Here is a 19,965-nt window from a genome sequence, read left to right as displayed (position 1 = left end):
GAAAAACACTTCGTTTTATAGAATATACTGATATGTCATGTATGTCTCCTTATGGAAAGCTCCAAGTTGGCGTAAGGAGTCTTATAGGCCATGCAATTCTTCCTGGGATAAAAGATATACAAGAGATGGAAGAATGCCTTCGTAGCACCATCTACTGGGACCTATAGCAACCCTATAAGTCAGTCTTTCCCAACTCCAGTCCTCAGGGAGCCCAACGGGTCATATATTCAGGATTTCCTCAGTGTTACACAGGTGATGTAATTCTGGTCGGTGCCTCAGACATTGCCACAGGTGTTCTTACCATAGGATATCCTGAAAACATGACAGGTCAGGGTGCCTTAAGGACTCAAGTTAGGAGACAATGCCATAAGTCAATGTCCATCATTTTATGCAAGCCAAACTAGAGTCTTCTCCATAAGGCAAAGACACCCACCTACAGATAGCAGTCTTGGGGTTCTTGCCTCTCATCAATGCAGAACAGGGTTCTGGCTGGCTGGGTGACAGGCCTTCAATACGAGTATGGGGAAGGACATCACTGTCTTTATGGAGAGAACCATGTTTTCATAGGGATCTTATAGGCCATGCAACACCTTACATACTTCGTCATGCTACCAAGGTCAAACACTGATTATAGAGTAGCTATACTGCTTCCTACTTCTTTGCAGTTTCTACTCCAAATCTTAAATTTATCATTGACCTTTGAAGTGGGATGTACATTTTCAACTTTGTATTTAAGGTTCTCTCATACAATTTATTAAAAAGGGAAACTGTAACATTCTTACAGCACCAGAAATTAAGTTCCTGTGCCGTTATGGGAGGCGACAGGGAGCAGAGGGATGTATTTTTACTCACCCGCTCCCTGGATCCCACGCTGTCACCTGTCGAAGATTGCACGCCACACGACAATGCAACTCTTCGGGTTGTGGTGCCCATGCTCTCCCACACAAGTCTACTGGAGTGCACGCATATGGCAATCTAGGAAGAGTCACACTGCTGTGCAGTGCGCAGCCTTTGGCAGTTGACAGCGTGGGAAACAAGGAGAGGGGGGTATAAAAAGACAAAAAAAAACAAAACACATCACTTGGCTCCCTGTCATCTCCCTTAACAGCACTATAACTTAGTTTATGGTGCTGTAAAGAGGCGACAGTGCCCTTTAAGACTATTAAGTATATCTGTGAAACGTATTCCATTGATCCACAAGACATTGGGGCTTATTTACTAATACTGCTAAAAGTTAGACAATGCAAAAGTAGACCAGTCCGTCTTAAAATGAGCTAGATTTATCATTGAATGAGGATTTTATCATATTTTACCCCTTTCCAATCCACTGTCTGACGTCTGAAGACATTCTGATTGAAGGCTGTACAGCTCCGATGTCGGAAGACATCCGGCAGGGTATTCTTACTGTATATTACTGTCCGCTCTGTTGTCGTGGGCCTCTCCAGCATGTCCCACACCGCAGTACTGGCTCTAGCCAGCAGATGGCACCATTGTATAATGGCAGAAAGAGAAAGCCCCCTAGGAAACCCTGAATCCAAAATTGGATTACAAAGTGTTAAGGCTATCCAGTCCAAGTTTAGACACCTATTAGTTGGTTTAGTTTATGCCAAAGTTTTAATGCAATCTGCTGCAATTTAGCCCACACCCCCTTTTGGTCAATCTGGAAAGACTGTCTAAAAAAAAACAACAAAAAAACCAAACACATGATAAATTTGGCGCAAGTCTGCAAGACCGTTTTCTGGTGTAATTTCTGCCAGAAAATTGTTGTGTTTTGAATAGTAAATTATCCCCAGTGTTCTTGTAAAATATAACTACACTTTTTTGATCAGAGCCCTATAGACATAAAGGTGTTCACATATGTCTCTACCAGTGCGATCCATCAAGAGATACAAACCTTTGGCAGTTTGGGAAGAACTTTCGGCAAACTTTTGAAAAACTGGGATTTCTGGAGATTGTCTCGTTGAAAAAGGGAATCAAAATATTGTAAAGTCACAGCACCGACATCATCAAAAAATGGAATCTGTGGAATCGAGAGAAAAGCATTACTTTAATATTCAATGTATCTAGAAGCCATTATTAATACAGCAGATATTTGCCGTATCCCTCTAATCATTAATGTAAGGCCAGACTGATGCATAATGTAGCCTCTAAACTCTACATAATGTTCCTTATTAGAGATGAGCGAGCACGCTCGGTTAAGGCAGTTGCTCGAGCGAGCATCGCTCTTCTCGAGTAACTGCTTACTGGTCCGAGCAGGCTCGGGGGGGGGGGGGGGTGGCGGGGGAGAGTGAGAAAGCTCTCTCTCTCCCCACCCCACCCCCGGCTACCACCCCCGAATCTGCTTGGACCAGTAAGCAGTTACTCGAGAAGAGCGATGCTCGCTCGAGTAACTGCCTTAATCGAGCGTGCTCGCTCATCTCTATTCCTAATGCTTCAAGGGGAAAAACCCCATATATACATCCCTTAATATATTCACTAAGGGGGGGTCATGAGTATTGTTACCCCACAGTTTTCTTTTATTCAGGAATTAATGCAATTTAGAGGAGAAAAATAAAATTTCATATTTTTGCAAATACGGCCCCTGTTTGTCCTGTGTTCAGAAACATATCCATGGGGCCCTAATCTTATATCTTATGTATGCACAATGGGACCCAAACCGAAAGGAGCAGCCGGTGGCTTTCAGAACAGACATTTTGCTTGAAGGTGTTTTAGGCCCCACTGCCCACTTGTAGAGCCCTTGAGCGGCCAAAACAGAGAATCCCCACAAATGACCCCATTTTGAAAACTATAACCCTTAACAAAGTCATCTAGGGGTGTACTGTGTATTTTGACCAACAGTTTTTGAATGAATCTAAGCAAAGCAGAAGGAAAAAAATTACAATTTTCATCTTTTTAGCAATCATGTCATTTTAAAAACAGGGGATTTTTTTTACAGCACACACAAAAACGAAGAACCGAAAGATCAAACGTCAACGGTTTTTAACTTTTACATGATTGCTATTATCCGTTGGACAACGGCGATCATGTGACCGGGGGCCGCTCACCACAGCCCTCCGTTACTGCTCCAGGATCTCGGCTACCTTTAGTAGCCAGAAGCAAGAAAATACTAAAAAAATTCCTAGGCCCTCTCCAGTGTCAGTGTTTGCGTCCACTATTTTGGCGATGGGCGCATGCACTGAAGCTGAGGAAAGGTCCGCTGAGGAGGATCCTGTCAGGGGACATCGCCGGAGGCCTTAGGTAAGTAATTTCACCTCCCCTCCTGGATCGGATCCAGGACGGGAGGTGAAACTTTAACTTTTTTTTTTCACTTTTACGTGATCGCCATTATCCATTGGATAGTCGTGATCACGTGACCAAAAACTGCGTACTGTGGCGCCCCGTGAAATCTCCAGGCTCTCGGCTACGTGTGGTAGCCAGGAGATTTTAGATTACCTCGGCAATCCGCGTGCAGCTGCCAGTTTGGCGGTGGGCGCGTGTGCAGAAGCTGGGTTAAGGTCTGCGGATAAATCCGGGGGCCTCAGGTACATCATTTCATCTCCCCTAACAGATATGATCCGTGAGGGGAGATGAAACAGACTTTTTCTTTCTTTTTTACACTTTTTCTTTATTTTCACATGATCGCAGTTATCCACTGGAAACGCACACAGGTCTTGGAGGACCAGAACGTTGGGAGACATCGTGGAGGACGGGGGCAAGTCTCCTCAGCTCCCCTTTATGGATTTAATCCGTAAGGGGAGCTGAAACTAACTTTTTACTTTATATTGACTTTAATGCAAACGCCAGTATCCGGTGGGTACTGGTGATCGCGTGACTGGTACTGGTGATCGCGTGACTGGGGGGGGAAGGCTTCCCGCGGCCCCCCAGGACAGCTCCAGGTTGTCGGCTACCTCCAGTAACTGCAGCATGGAGCCATCACGTCCACAGCCTGCAGGGCTTTAATCCCTGGAGGAAGCGTGTTTTTACAGCACTGGGGATTAAACCCCAGCTAAACCAGGACGTAAAAACACTATGAAGTGGTTTAAAAGCTGCATTCACAACCCATGACCAATGCACACTGCTATATCCTTAACCTGTTTCTCTCATCGCACTTTATGGCCATCGGGCTCATGAAGCTTAATTTCCCCCATAATACAAGTTGCTGCTCTCCTAGACAGAATAATCACTTTGTACCTCTTGAAGCTCTCCCCTCGCCCCTTTACACTGTAAGCACAGTCCTGTCTTCTTGTTCAACACTCACTTCTCATTACTTGTACTTTTACGGTTATTGCTTTACCCAATTTAAATGCTGTAGGTGATGGAGGTTATTACTGGGGGGACATCCTTGGCAGAATTAGCACTGACTTCTGAATTCATACTGTATTGAAAGTATACCTAAAAACATGATTAATTCACAGACACACAAGTGATACATTTCATGGATACGAGGTGTGGAAGACGTCTGGAGCTGCTAAACTGCAGATGGTTAAATACATCCCATCAGCTGATATATATAAAGCAAACAGTGGATGTGGAAACAACGTTTTCACATCCATGCCAAGTTGTACCTACCTTTGTCATTTGATCTGCGTCTGGTCTGACTGCTGGAGTAATATTGAGAAGGAGTTTCACGTGTTCCTGGACCTCCTCTGGGATGTTTACAAGGACATTGGGGTTTAAGTGACTTAACTGTGTAAAATGAAAAAACAGAACAACGCAAAAATATATAATAATAGTCATTGTTTGTATAGTGCCAACTTATTCTGCAGTGCATATATAATATATATATATTCTATAAGATCATCAATCTGTGCCACACAAAGCTAATACGTACGATGTAAAACAAAAACTGTCAAAATACTAAGTAGGTTCTCTAGAATGAAGAGTTTCTGTAACAATGTCTTATACTTGATATTCATAGTACGGCATGAGTCATCGGGTCCTGCCAAAACCTGCAGGTTGGGACACCTTTTGTCTAATGTTGCTGGAAACAAATACTAGTTTACTCTGCAGAGCTACTACAGAGAAAGCTGAGCATTACAGGATACCGGGTGCCATTACCGTCAGCACGCATCGCCTTCACTCCCATTACCTCCACACATTATAGGATGGCAGAACATACCTGATCCAGCTGCCTGCTAAAGCTTTTGTAAATGTCCCGTTTGTTGACTTCAAAGACAGTCTTCCCTTTGTTATACACTGCGTGGATGATAACACCCAGCGAATACATGTCACTGGCAGGGTCACAGCTTACAGACAAGATGTATTCTGGTGCCAGGTATTCCGGATTAGGCAGACACAGCGAAGGTAAGTTAGGATCCCATTCTTTACATACATACTTTATCTGCGGAAAGGAGACGAAATACGATCAGTGGTTAACAACCGTACAGAAACTTAGACGAGAGCTCTAGAGAACACGGAATGTAATGGCCCTTTTACATGGGACGGAAGCACGGGAAATCGGAATAATCTTCCCGTATAAACGCATGCAGTGACTGAGCGATAGTTCAGTCATTCAGTTTCTGCATGCAGAAAACTAAACAACGAGCCAGTCAGTGTAAACAGCAATCTGCTTACAGTGAATGGAGGCAGACAGGGTAGAATGTCTCAGTATGCTGCTATACAGAATAATAGATACTAGATAAGGCTGCCTCTCCACGGGCGATGATCCACTGGCAATAAATCGCGGATCACGCTCTGTAAAGCTTTCCATAGGGTTACTATGGAAAGTGCAGCACCGGCATTCACGAGCAGAGAATCATAGTGATTCTCCGTTTGTGGGATTTAAATCACGGCATGCTGCGATTCTCTGCGGTGAGCCTATTTATTTGATAGGCTCACCTCGGACACCTGTCAGTGCTCCCCCTCTTGGCGGGATATTGCTAGCAATATTCCATCAAGGCCGTAGACAGGGGGCCTAAGGCCTCATGTCCACTGGATAAATTGATTTAGGAAATCCGTGCGGGTGTCCTGCACGCGTGATCCGCGCTCATAGGGATGTATTGGACACCTGCAGGTAAGTAAATACCTGCGGATGTCATTTTTCCCTGCCGCACGGAACGCATGTGCGGGAAACCACCCACAGCATGCTCCATTTTAGTGCACATCTCCCACGGGGACGGCTCCTGCAGGCTTCCATAGAAGCCTATGGAAGCTGTCCGGATCCGCGGTACACCCGCCGGGCAGAGGGAAAGAAGATCCGGCCACGACGGACGGGAACCCGCAGCGTTCAGACAGGTGAGTTAAATTCAATTTTCAGGCCTCATGTCCCCGGGAAAGGAGGGACCTGCTGCGGGATTCTGCATGGAGAATCCGTGCGGTCCCGAATTTCCTAGTGGACATGAGGCCTAAGGCAATCAATTACTAAGGTTTACTTTCGTAAAACCTACAGCATTTCAGAATTCTAGAAACCCTTGGGGCTTATTTACATGGGTGTACCTTTGGTCTGCGTTTGTAACAGATTGCACATGGACCCATTAAAAATCAATGGGGCTATTCACACACAGGATGGTTTGTGGGGACAAAAAAAAGCCGAAGCATGTACTATTCTGGTCCACATCACATGTGAGGATAGAACATGCAATGTACACAGTCCACGCAGATCAGACAGCATGTGGACGGGGTATCTGTGTGCTGCCCAACATGAACTGCACCCAAGATTCTAGATGCAACTTGCATAAGCTCATCTGAATAAGGGTTTTTTTTCCGATCATTTTAGTATCTGGAGTACAAATCTAAGTGACCTTATTTTGGGTTACTTTTTCCAGGACTGGTAAAATAGAGGGAATACGTATGTATGACAGGATTCAATAGTCATGGCATTCAAAACTGATCGGCATACAAAAAAAAAAAATACTAAAATCAAGAGAGACTCAACCTGTTTACCATGTGTTGTCTCAGAATTACCTCTTGTTCTGATGGGTTTACTGATGGATTGAAGAAGTCAAAACCCATAATTTTCCAAGCGCCACTTTTATTTAGAATGATATTTTCTGGTGTGAGATTGGAATGGATCATCTTGACACTGCTATGCAAAAATGACAAACCTTCAGAAACCTACAGAGACACAAATTCTCATTAGAACCTGTGGTCAAAACATCAGTCATTCCTTCTTCAGTATATTCACTCTACAACATCAGACAAGTTTTTCCATTTGTGTTTTTTTGTCCTCAATTCCCAAAACCAATAACTTATTTTTCCATCTACAAAGCAGTACGAGGCTTGTTTTTTGCAGCACAATTTGTAATTTTTCTTCTTTTCTGCTACAATTCAACGTAACACGCAATATGCTGATATGCATGTAGCAGAGCTGGGTGTGCGACGTGCATGTAGCAGAGCTGGGTGTGCGACGTGCATGTAGCAGAGCTGGGTGTGCGACGTGCATGTAGCAGAGCTGGGTGTGCGACGTGCATGTAGCAGAGCTGGGTGTGCGACGTGCATGTAGCAGAGCTGGGTGTGCGACGTGCATGTAGCAGAGCTGGGTGTGCGACGTGCATGTAGCAGAGCTGGGTGTGCGACGTGCATGTAGCAGAGCTGGGTGTCGAATTGCGCCACCAACAACACTGGTGCTATCATTTCTTAATTACTAGTTCAATTCAAAAGGGTTAAAGGATAAAGATTCAACATGTTAAACAAAACAGCTCAGTGTGAATGGGGCCTTAGGCTATCATTAACTAGACAAAAGCAAACGTTTACAAATCACATAGTAACAAACACTTGAGCTTCCCTCCTATGGACTCTCCACTACAGTATTTCTCAAACTAAATACTATTTAATGATCATTATCTGCAGGTGACAAAAAAAAGCCTTCCAAAATCACTTTCACTGCTCAGCCAGACAATGTGCAGGCAGAGATTGTGCTATGCCGGACACGCTTTCTAGAGATGAGCGAGTATACTTGCTAAGGCACATTACTCGAGTGAGTACTGCCTTAGCCGAGTATCTCCCCGCTCGTCTCTAAAGATTCAGGGACCGGCGCGGGTGACAGGTGAGTTGCGGCGGGGAGCTCTTCCCCGCCGCTCCCCGCATCTTTAGAGACGAGTGGGGAGATACTCGGCTAAGGCACTACTCGCTCGAGTAATGTGCCTTAGCGAGTATACTCGCTCATCTCTAATGTTTTCCCATCTGACAGAAGAGATGTCCCAAAATGCTTAGAACTAGGTTTGCAATTGCTCTCTACACCGCCGTACAGCGGACCGCTTTCAGCTTTTGTTTTGTACTTTCTATTGCAGAAGAAGAAATACGCTAAAAACAGTGCTATATTCCTAAACCCCCACCACCCCTTACCTGCAGCAGGCCATATTTGGTTTCCACATCATACAGTTTGTGATCCCTAATATCTGCAGGGAGTGGCGATGGCAGATTGTCCCAGCTTCCAAGAACATTAGCTAAGCTGGCGAACACCGGCTCTGTGCAAAAGGCAAGACAATCCCTGTACGAAGAAAAGGAATAAAATAAATCGAGATATATTAGCTGACCTATAGCTCAGGGCTGTACTGACCGTTCTCCTGGTTGATGATGGAAACGGTCAAGCAGCTTCCATCAGACACATCCCCATCAGTTTATTCGAGGTGAAAGCAGCTTTTCCAGCACATTTATTGCATGGTGCCTGGTGTAAGGGTATATCCACGTATGTGGCAAACTTTGCATGTGTTGTATGCCGTGTAATCTACAAGAACCCGCAGTATAAACGGACATGCTGCGGATTTAAAGTCCAACCGCAGGTCAAGTTATACAGCAGATTTTTTTTGGCAGCATGAAGAGGAGATTTAATAAAATATGATCCACTATGCCCCTACGATCAAAGCTGCAAATTTACCGCACCCAATTCTGTTGTGGAAAATCCGCGGCGTTGCGCCCCATGTATGCGTACTGCAAGGATGACGCTCTTCAGAAAGCAGATCACTAAAGCAATCTCCAGCAGACATTGAATAGTGTCTGACTGCCGGGTTGTAAATACATTAATAACTTTTGGAGAGTAGCTGTAGCCTTTGTACAGCATATTAATAAGGCCCAGTGTCTATGGGCGGATCTGATTTGCGGTTCACCCACGCGGAAGAACTGCAAATCAAGCAGCCCATAGGGATATATAGGCATCCGCAAGCGTAATAAAGAATGCGGATTTGATTTCGTTCTGAAAAAAATAATCACGGCATTCTTCATTTCACTGCTGATCCCTCACAGATCGATCCGCAACCCATCCGCAATTGAATTGCGTATGGGTCGCGGATTCAGCGGGAAAGTAGGAGTTTAAAAAAAAAAAAAAAAAAACCTCCACTGCGCATGTGCAGTGGCGCGCCGGCTGGCGCTTCCGCACACTTCCGCTGTAAAGAAAAGAGAAGTCCCGCAGTGTCCTCGATCACGGGCAGGGGCGGAATCCGTTACAGGTTCCTGCATGCAGAATCCAATCCGCCAGTGGACATGAGGCCTGAAAGTTATTTTTACTAGCATAAGTTGTGATGCTGCAAGCATGCAGAACTGTGAATGCAGCTCTGGAGTATAATGTAGGCTATAATTGAGGATGGTTACAGGATAAATGATGGAATGCATTTACAAAGTTACCCAATCTTATATAGAGATTTGGACATACACTAACTATAAACTGTAACATTATCCAAAGGGGTGCATACACTTCAATAACTCTAAAGCAGTTGGGAAGTGGAACGCATCTCTAGTCATACAAGTGAATTATTAATTCGGGTATAGATATGCTAAACAGGGTCTGTTTTAGAAATATCTTGAAGTCCTTCAGAACCTAAAACAGAAAGCCTAAATTCTCTCTCATACATCATCAACCTCCAACCTGTGACTCTCCAGCTGTTGCAAAACTACAACTCCCAGCATGCACTGACAGCCTACAGCTAGCTATTCCATACCAGGAAATTGCTGCCACTGTGACGGCTATTTTCTTGCAAATGTATCCAGTGTGATAACATCGCAATACATTTACAAACATTTCTTGTTGGAAGCGGATACTTTAGATGTTGTGCTCCTTCAAAATTCATGATGTAAGTCTGTAACAGGCTACCTTACCTGGACTCTTCAAGTGGATGCTGTACGGTAAGTAGCCGTGGATGCCGAAGCCTTGTTAGCTGCTGAACACCCCGCTTCAGAGAATCTATAATCTGATCCTTCTCATACTTTTGATATTTGTCAATTAACTTTTTATCAAAAACAAAAACAGCAACTTCCTGTTAAGAGAAAGAGAAAAAAAATGATCTCTTATTAATACATCTCTGTGAGGCCGGTTTCACACAGGCGATAAAAATCGTGCGAGATTTGTGTGTGGCAAGATGCACAAATATAAACCCCATTCTATCTTCCTGCGGTATCGCTGATTGCTTTCAATGAGGTGGCAGCAGCGCTGGCCCCATTGAAAGCAATGGGAGAACTCCGCAATCCTCTGTGACAGCAGCGGCAGAGGATGTCTTCATCCCTCCGGGAAATCCCATCAGATGCAGTGGGAGTAAAGGGATTCCCTGTGGGAATGAAGGAGTCACTTCAGACGTTGCTGTCACAGAGGATAGCGGAGTTCTCCCACTGCTTTCGATGGGCCGGCGCTGCTGCCGAAAGCAATGGGATGGAGGGATTACTTGTAGTGATGCAAGGTGTTTTCACATGAAAATGCCTAGCATCCACGGGGCTTTCACATGGCGATTCACAGCCCGATATCACTCTCGCCCGTGTGAAACTATCCTAAAGGTGATTTTATTTGACTGACTTTTACATTAGTGGGACAGGAACACCACTGTGACTACATGTTTGGGCTGCGCCACTTTTTTCAGCCTACTTCATTTAGCAAGATTGAGAAGAAAAAAAATAAAAGAAGTACACCATTTATGAAAGTATCTGAATAGTTCTATACTGATAACATAACATTGCTTCGTATTTAAGGTATGAGGCTGATTAGGGTTCAGAGCTGCTTTAGTTGTGCTGTCATATAGTACTATGTGAATTCAATATGAGCTGTGCCTGTAGTACCAAACCCGGCAGCTGCAATGCGGACAGCGCTATCTGCTTCCAACTACATGTGGACTATATGAAGTATTTATGGCGAATCCTGTGGGCACATACAAGGGACACTGGCTACCTGGCATTGCTATTAATAATGCATACCTACCTGTTTAGTTGATTTTTTTGTCCCATCGAAGATTTTCCAAGCAAGTCCATTACCACCGCTGGCTATATGTTTTCCTACATCAAACTCCCTTGTGACAGGGTTTCCCATTACCGCGCTTGTAACATCAGCTGTCACCTTTGTGACTGTACTTTTCAGCTTGTTTAGCATAGACTCCATTTTGGTTTTCTTGTTTGATCTTGTAGATATCAGAAAAGGGGAAAAAAAAGAGGAATTTCAGTGCAAAAGAATCTAAGGAAGAGTTAATATGAGATGAAATAATTGCATGCAAGTGGCTGAGAAGCCGGGTGTCAGCTATGTACCCGTCATAGCTAGCAGTGAATAATTTACACCGTGCGAACAGGAACTAGCAAGCGCTGTAAATTTAGGGAAAGAGGTGAAACAAATTAAAAATAATATATATTATGAGGGAGGACTTACGGACAGAAAATCCCATCATGTCTAATATTATGCGCTTTTCACGGCAATGTCACTAGTCCTTAAAGGTCCCTTTACATGGAGCGTTTACTGCTGGAAACAGCAAATTTGAGCAATAATCGCCCCATGTACATGTTAGATCACTTGATTTTTAGCAGAACTAAAAAACAAGCGAAAACAGGAGCCGCTTAATTTCTGAACGACTGCCTGTTTACCGTGAATGAAGGCGAACTGGCCGGCACGATCTCTGGCTACACCTCCATTCACTCCTATGAGATAGTTGGGCGGTAGTCCGAGGAACGGACACTTATGCACCCATCAGTTATCCCGGGGTAGAGGTACCTTAAAGACGACCAAACAAAGCTGTTAAACATTCTATTCAATTGATAGTAGCAAAATCAACATGTTCACATCACATTTTAGCCATACGTTAATGTATATGTACTAATTAAACAAACGAGGAAAAAAAGTCTTAAAACGTATTGCTCGTTGTAACCACAGACTAGGATTCCTGAAATGTAGCTCAAAAGAACCCACTTTTTACAGCTTGTCCTCTCTTACAATTGTGTACTTTTTTACATTACAGTCAATAGGAAATGCAGGGAAGCATAAATCTGTACAATTCTATACGTTTAACAAAATGCATACTTTAAAAGTATGGAAATGTACAGCTTTATGTTTTCATCAGTTTCCTAGTGATCGTAATGTGTAAAAAAAAAACCAAAAAAAAACTTCAGTATAAAGAATTTACAGTGAAAAGAGTTTTTTTTCTTTATATAATGAGAAAGATAGATGTATGGCTATATATTTAACGTACGTGCTTGAAGTTCCATACTCCTATTCAGGCCCGCATAATCTATATGCTAAAACTACATAAGAGACATGAAGGGAACACCACGTTACAAGTTGGTTTTACCACGGATGCTCCAGACAGTTTTCTGAAGGTCTTCATATGCATTAGGCCAGTGTTCCCCAACCTCAATCCCCATGGACCCCCAACAGGTCATGTTTTCAGGATATCCTCAGTATTGCACAGGTGATGTAATTATTGTCGGTGCCTCAGACATTGCTACAGGTGTTCTTACTATAGGAGATCCTGAAAACATGACCATGTGGTTTACTCATTTTACTGAACTCTGGAGGATGGAAGGCTGAGTCATCCTTGAGCCGAGTACCTGAACCATGCGAGGATTAAACCCACAACCTTCAGGTCGCGAGCGAGAGATTGCTGCATTTCTGCTGCCCTAACACTCTGCACCAAACGAGGCTCCAGGAAGGATGAGGAGATAGTAATTGCCTGTGGCCACCAAAACCATTCCCTTTTCGGGGGTTGTCTTGCCATTTTCTCCAGGGCTTCTGTTGTCACCTTCATTTGCACCAAAAGCTTGTGATTCACAATCACTTCAGTGATATCTATTTTTCCAGTTAAGTTACTTGGGGTTACGCTGTCATTCTTAAGAGTAAGTTCACATGGCGGAATCGGACACAGAATGATCTCTGCTGATTCCAGGTCATACACCTGCGGCTATTCTTCCTTGGATCCACACCTGGATTTAGCCTGGTCAATGGTCAGAATCTAACTGCAGAATTTCCCAGTGTTTCGTACACAGAGGTGGCATGCCACTTCCTCACGCGGATCTGCGTTGAATCATGTTGGAAATTCCACACGCAGATTTTGCCGGTCCTCCATTTTTTAGTTTTAGTGTTCCTTCAAAGTTAGGATTGTAAAACTAATATTAGTGAGTCAATGAAACTTATGAGCACCACATATGCACAGATACAGCGAGGCCTGCATCCGGCTTCTGCATCAATATTTGAGGTGCTCCACTTGGAAACCTTGTCTGGTCCTATAATCATCAGTGGATCCCGTCATTACAAGAAAGGCCACCATTAGAATACAACAGATAGTTGTCAAACAGCAGTTCCATTTGAGAACTTTTTACGCAATTTCTGAAAATCAATGAAAAACCTTCAGCGTGTGAATAAACCCTCCGCTGGCAGCAGGACCAGCCCGATACTGCAAGGCAATTGTCAAAATGCCAGCAGCTTCTGCCGATCAGCGAGGTCGTTCTACACGTCTGCAGTCTAAAGGTGCTTTTAGACGGAACGATATCGTTCAAGCGAGCAAAATGTGAACAATGGTTCAGTTTAAATGTAAACCAGCGGCCAAACTAGAATCAACGCTTTTCTCTCATCGTTCCTTATATGCAGCATAAAAACCATTGTTGGCTCATTCGCTAATCGTTCGGTTTAAGCGGCGCTCATTCATTCCCTTTCATTCACTTATACAGCGAATATGACTGACCGATACTGACTGATGCTCGTTTGAACGAGCCAACGATGTATCTGCCTGTCTAAACAGACTGAACGAGAGCGAACGATGACGTCACCCGCTCCTTCTCTGGATCAAATGAGAATCAGCTCATCTAAAAGGACTCTGACATCTATTTGCAGAATGTAAGCTGTCTAAATCAGCACAACCTGCGGACCCACAATGCCGTGCTGTGCAGCCCCAACCATCCGGACAAAGAAGTGCTGGTCTCCAAGTTAGGAAGAAGAGGAGTGTCTCATAGCCCAGGAACATGGATGGGCAGCTAATAACTGTATAGCGTGTAGCCAACTCCGAGTCCCCTATAAGCAGGAGAATGGGGTGCCAGGACCCATGTGTAGCACCTCAGAAAGGATTATATGAGTGGCCACCCGGCTCTCTGTAATGTAGTTTATGGGAGTTGTGAAATGCTAGGCTGTTATCACAACACCCATAATCTACAATGGGGAGAAGCACATTCATGTATAGATGGGCCACCACTTCTCTATAGTGCTGACAGGGGGGGGGGAGAATGGGACCCCTTTCACACAGTAAATGGGAGCCTTGGAGTTGGAACTTGCACCCATCAGACATATACGGCATGTACCATTGATAGCAACGCCCCTTAATATTTCGTTACAGCCCTTGGGAGTGGTTCAGTATGACAATGTCTCAGATTAACAAAGGTTTGTGTAAATGCTGGCCTGCAAGGCTTTAGGCCGCCATCAGTGTGACATCTTTACATTTTTAGAGCTCCTGTTTTATAGCACATATAAAATTCACCATGTGTTTTAAGGGTTAAATGGAACTTAGACATGAGGACTCACAAAACATAAGGACCCTTGACATGGGTTGCAAGCTTGCGTAATTTGGCCAACTAATTTTTCATAATTATGGAGTAGTAGTTGGGACCAGAGATGTTGGAGGAACCTGGAGTGTCAGTACTTTGTGTGGTACACTTCGATGGTGTGGGGCAGGCCGCCTGGTCTAATAGTATGGGTATAACTAACAGTCTGTAAGCCGGCATGGTGCACTACCCGTATCTGTATGACTGGCCCCTATACAAGCCTTATCTGTGTGCAGGTATAATACTAGGCAGCCCTCCTCACATGGTCACATGAACTCAATTCTGACCAGCTAAGATCTACTTGGGGTTATCTGTTCACTTACTAGTCAATTTATCAGTCTGTGTGATGCTGTTACATGGACCTACCACAGAAACTGCCTACAGGGGGATACAGGCATTCCTATCACAGTTACGGACGATGACCACACAGCTCTTGTCATATAGTTATAATAGAGGAGATCACAGCTCATCCTCCTAACTGTAAATATATTGTTGGCAGCTTATTTAGAAGACTCTATAATGTAATGATACTTAAACTGTCCCCCCAGCAGGCAGAAATGGAGCATCTCCTCACTAATGCTGCGCTGATGCATCATGGGATAGATGTGAAAGTGGAACCAAAGAAATCTCACCATGAGGTTGGATTCACACGAACGTATATCGGCTCGGTTTTCACGCCGAGCCGATATACGTCATCTCTCTCTGCAGGGGGGCAGGCTGGAAGAGCAAGGAGCAGTCCCGCCTCTCCCCATTGCAAATAGTGCAGAGGGGCGGAGAGGAGGCAGAGAGGGGTGCGGGAGCTCAGTTCCTGCTCCTGGCTCTTCCAGCCTCCCCCCCCCCTGCAGATGAGGACGACGTATATTGGCTCGGCGTGAAAACCGAGCCGATATACGTTCGTGTGAATCCAGCCTCAAGATGATGGCTGATAAGCATCAGACAGGGGGCTGTACACCATGGATGTGGCTGCAAAACAAAGAGGAGACCTCCAAAGTGACAGGAAATTAGGTAGGAGGGGAGGGGCAGGGATTTTTTAAAAAAAAGTGTTTTTGCCCGAGTGGCCCATCAATGGAGCTTATAAGCTTTCTAATGGTGTTTAAATCCGATAATGACAATAGTAAAATTGCCAGAAAAACCACCACCCCTCGGAGATACTGCATGCACTAGAGATGAGCGAGCGTACTCGGATAAGCACTACTCGTTCAAGTAATTTGCTTTATCCGAGTATCGCTGTGCTCGGGTCTGAAGATTCGGGTGCCGCTGCGGCTGACAGGTGAGTCGCAGTGGGGAGCAGGGGAGAGCGGGCGGGAGAGAGGGAGAGAAAGATCTCCCCTCCGTTCCTCCCCGCTCTCCCCTGCAGCTCCCCGCTCCGTGCCGGCACCCGAATCTTCAGGGACGAGCACAGCGATATTCGGATAAAGCAAATTACTCGAGCGAGTAGTGCTTTTCCGAGTACGCTCGCTCATCTCTAGCATGCACCCCTCTTCTGCATCCCCTCTCAGGAGCTGATCCCTTCCTTCTATCTGTACAGATACAGGCTGGTGATTGGCTCACCCAGCTTTATACCCCATTTATATAGACACCGCTCCCCCTTTGTACAAAACAAGCACCGCTACCTCTTATCTTACCCCGACGTCTTCATAGATTGTAAGCTCTTGTGAGCAGCGCCCTCACTCCTAGGGCAGCCTCCTACGAGCGTAATTTGCTGCAGGGTGGCACACAGCAAGTACACAATGCTGTGTGTCGCCAATCGCCATGCACTATTTTGGCACGTACGTGTGCGTGATATGCACTGAGACATTGTGATATTTATTGCGTGCCTATTTTGCTTAATATGTGTGAGCGGCAACATGGGAGCCTGGCATGGCGGCGTACTCTGTGCGTAATGTGCCGTCACCGCAGGTTCGTGCGAAGGAACACTTCTTGTCCAGCAGTTTACCGCCATGTATAATGTCTGATCTTATGTGCAGGGGTGCCCTCTGGTTAGTCGGGTGCTGCAGCCTACATCGGCACCACACAGGGGTAGTAGTCATCATCCTGAGAGCCGCTGTACAGACGGGGTGTAGGGGGTCCACGATCGCCCTCCTCCCAGGGGGCACTGATGGCGTAACTGACCCCATTGTTACCATAGGGGATCAGTCCTGTCCCTTTAACAGCTCCAACTGAGATGTGGGGCCGCATGCACTTCTATGTACTGTACCTGGGGCTCCGCAGGGTGACAGAGGGCACTTACCTGTACCTACCTGCGCCCAGGTACAGTATATAGATGTCCAGCCCTGTAGGAGACACTTGTCCACCACCTGATGATTTATAGCTGCTATATGGATAGAGATCTCACTAATGTAATATATACGTCAGTAACAAGTTCCTGATGAATGACCAGTAACTGTGACAACACACTGCACTGAGCCCGGGCTGCTCATCCTTTTTGTCCCCTCTCCCCCTCCGTACACAGCTGCGACCCCGTACCTTCGCCCAGCTCCGAGTACACAGGAGGCGGCGGCTGTGATTAGGACATACGGCTACGTGCTCCTCCCGTCAGGCCGCTCCACTACTGTCCTCCTCGCTCAGGTGGCTCCACATCTGCCGTCAGCTGATCGCCTCACAGCAGTCACTAGAGGACAAAATAACCGGCCACAAATGTACAGGACTGTACGGCCATTTTTCCGGAGGTCACACATGATTCTAGGCTATACCAGAGGCTACAACAAGATGTCACCTACAGTACAAGGGTCAGGGAGTAGGAGCCATGCTCTAGTTACTAAGGTGCCAGGAGAACAAACAAGTCTTTCTGGTCTGTTCTTGCGACAATGACGTATAATAAGGCCTCATTAGCCAGGGTGATGGAAGTGTCGCACTCGCTGAGCAGCTTGTGACGTAACGGTCAGGTGACAGGCTTAAGTCACGGGACTGTAGCAGGGGCGGGCTGTGAAGCAGAGGTGTGGTGGGAGGGATGTGCGAGGACCTGTGCTGGCAGGTAGCTCTACAGCAGCCCTCTATTTCCCAGCACTGGCAAAGGAGCTTTTTTTTGGCCCCCTAGTGGTCAGTTCCTGAATAATCACATTCTAAGCCATCCTCGGGAAAATCTCGCTCACTTGTTTTCATTTTTTTCATCCCCAGTGGTTATGAGCTAGAACTTTTTTTATTTTTCCATTGGCCTAGCTACATGAACACTTTTTTCTGCATGATGAGTTGTATTTTTTTAACTTATTAGAATTTTTTTTTTAATGAAGCCGGGTGACATGGGGGATTTTGGTTTTTGCAGCATTCATGGTGTGGTTAAAATGGCCATGGGCGATATTGTATTGCGTTTATCACAGCGATTTTCCGCGTGCGATTAACGCATGATATGCCTTCCATTAGGAAAAGAAGAAACTCGCAGCTTCATGTACACGAGCGGAAAACCATAATGATTTTTTCCACGCATATATTAAAGTGTGGCATGCTGCGATTTGCTGCGGATCCTCGCTGTAACGCTTCCATTGAAGTCAATGGAAGCGTTTTTTCGCAATGAATCCGCAATTGTCATTCAATGTATGGACATCAGCTACAGTCACCTGCAAACTGATCTGGCATATGTATATTTTCTGTTGACATTGTTGCGCATCTTATGCTATATTACTTGGTACTGCACTAACTTTATTCCTGTTTTCTTTGCAGTTTTGGACGTAAAGAAGAAGTGGCGTTCGGAAAGGGATACATTCCGAAAGGGAGATACAGCAAAGCCATGAAGTGGAGCCAGCGGCAAGGTGAAAAGACCTTCCATGTACATGAACCAACCAATGTACTTGGCCCCCACCATGGGAACATGACCGTAAGTATATTAGCGCAGCAGATATTAGTTTCTCTCCCGCATTATATAATATATATATATATTTATGTTATGTGTGGTGTATAGTGTAATGTAGTTTAGAGTAGCCCTGTGCCCGATCACGTTCTTCTTGCATGCAGTTAGCTGATTTGCGCCGTGCACGAGGACGTTCCCTACTTTGCAGTTTAGCGCATACGTCGCGTCCACTGTTGCTTCACTGTATGTGACTTTGACCCCTTAGTGATGCAGCTTTGTGGATTTTTTCCATTTTCGTTTTTTACTTCTGCCTTGTAAAAAATCTTAACACCTTTATTTATCCATCGACGTCGCTGTATGAGGGCTTGTCTTTTGCGGGACGAGTCGTATTTTCCAATGTTACTATTTAATGTACCATATAATGTACTGAGGTGTGGTGGAAGGGATTAAAAAATTCTAAGTGGAGAGAAAGGCAAAAAAAAAAAAATACATTCCGCCATCTTTCAGGGCGTTCTTTCTCTATGGCGCACAAACTGCAGCAAAAATGACCTGATAACTTTATTGTATGAGCCAGTTTGATTACTACGATACCAAACAATTTTTTTTCCCCTTTACTTTTTTTTTAAATAAAAAAATATGTAATTTTTTCACTTTATTTCCTGTCTCCATACTCTGCGCACAGGAAAAATTTTTATTTTTCCAACGCGTAGTTGTGCCAGGGCTCATTTTGTGCGGTTCGTCCTGTCATTTTCATTGCCACCATTTTTCATTATACGTGACTTTATGTTTGCTTTTTATTACTTTTTTCATGGAGCTTGGGTGACCGAAAAAGCGCATTCTGCTTTTCTTAATTTTTTTTTTGGACTCAATTAACTGTGTGGGGACAATAATGCGTTAATTTGATTGATCAGACTTTTTTTGGACGCAGTGATTTCCCAAAAAGTTTTTTTGCGTTATTATTTAGATTCCTTTAATTGGAAATAAGGCACAACATTTTTTTTTTTACTTTTATTACTTTCCTTTTTGTCTGTAATAATTAGTAAAACTTTTTTTGTCTATATTTTTACACTTTCTTTTATTTCCCAAGGGGGACCACCACTAGCGATGCTTTGATCGCTCCTGCAGTATGATGATTTGTTGTTTTCCTTTACAATTGTTTTTTTTTTTTGAAAAGCACAAAATGAAGAACAATCCAATCTGCATTTATTTTGTATTTGGCAAAGTTAAATTATTTCGTATTTATTTTGTTAATAAAAACTTGTAAGTTAACACTTGCAGTGTGTCGTTTTTATTATGCACCACACCGATTACATGGGAGGAATGTTTCGCCCAAAATGCCTGACACTCTTCCCGTGTAATGCTACATTGATCCATTACATGGGAGGAATGTCAGGGCCAAAATGGCTGACACTCTTCCAATGAAATGCGCCATAGGTCCATTACACTGGGGGCATGTCAAGGCTAAAATCGCTGACGCTCTACCCATGACATGCGCC

At 44.6% G+C, this 19,965-nt stretch overlaps 1 protein-coding gene and 1 long non-coding RNA gene across 3 annotated transcripts in view; one reads left to right on the top strand and one right to left on the bottom strand.

The window, feature by feature from the left end:
* Positions 1-17,284, bottom strand: part of SCYL2 (SCY1 like pseudokinase 2) — a 40,698-nt gene extending 23,414 nt beyond the window's left edge. Inside the window, exons 1-8 of the mRNA XM_066591392.1 lie at positions 17,152-17,284; positions 11,096-11,291; positions 10,009-10,166; positions 8,263-8,407; positions 6,883-7,032; positions 5,099-5,320; positions 4,549-4,665; positions 1,895-2,020 (exon numbers count right to left, since the gene is read on the bottom strand). Of these exons, the coding sequence (XP_066447489.1) occupies positions 1,895-2,020; positions 4,549-4,665; positions 5,099-5,320; positions 6,883-7,032; positions 8,263-8,407; positions 10,009-10,166; positions 11,096-11,272 (1,095 nt within the window). The 5' untranslated portion in view covers positions 11,273-11,291; positions 17,152-17,284. The remainder of the gene's footprint in view (positions 1-1,894; positions 2,021-4,548; positions 4,666-5,098; positions 5,321-6,882; positions 7,033-8,262; positions 8,408-10,008; positions 10,167-11,095; positions 11,292-17,151) is intronic.
* Positions 17,285-17,480: 196 nt separating this feature from the next.
* On the top strand, positions 17,481-19,686 carry LOC136610631 (uncharacterized). 2 transcript variants are annotated; one of them, XR_010790136.1, is made up of 3 exons: positions 17,481-17,565; positions 18,343-18,496; positions 19,557-19,686. It is a non-coding gene; the product is annotated as an uncharacterized lncRNA (long non-coding RNA). The 2 variants fall into 2 exon arrangements; XR_010790137.1 differs by lacking the exon at positions 17,481-17,565 and adding an exon at positions 17,607-17,659.
* The last annotated feature ends 279 nt before the right edge of the window (positions 19,687-19,965 follow it).

Source organism: Eleutherodactylus coqui, chromosome 2 (genome assembly GCF_035609145.1).
Source record: "Eleutherodactylus coqui strain aEleCoq1 chromosome 2, aEleCoq1.hap1, whole genome shotgun sequence".
NCBI lineage: Eukaryota > Metazoa > Chordata > Amphibia > Anura > Eleutherodactylidae > Eleutherodactylus > Eleutherodactylus coqui.
This window is presented reverse-complemented; position numbering and strand designations above follow the sequence as displayed.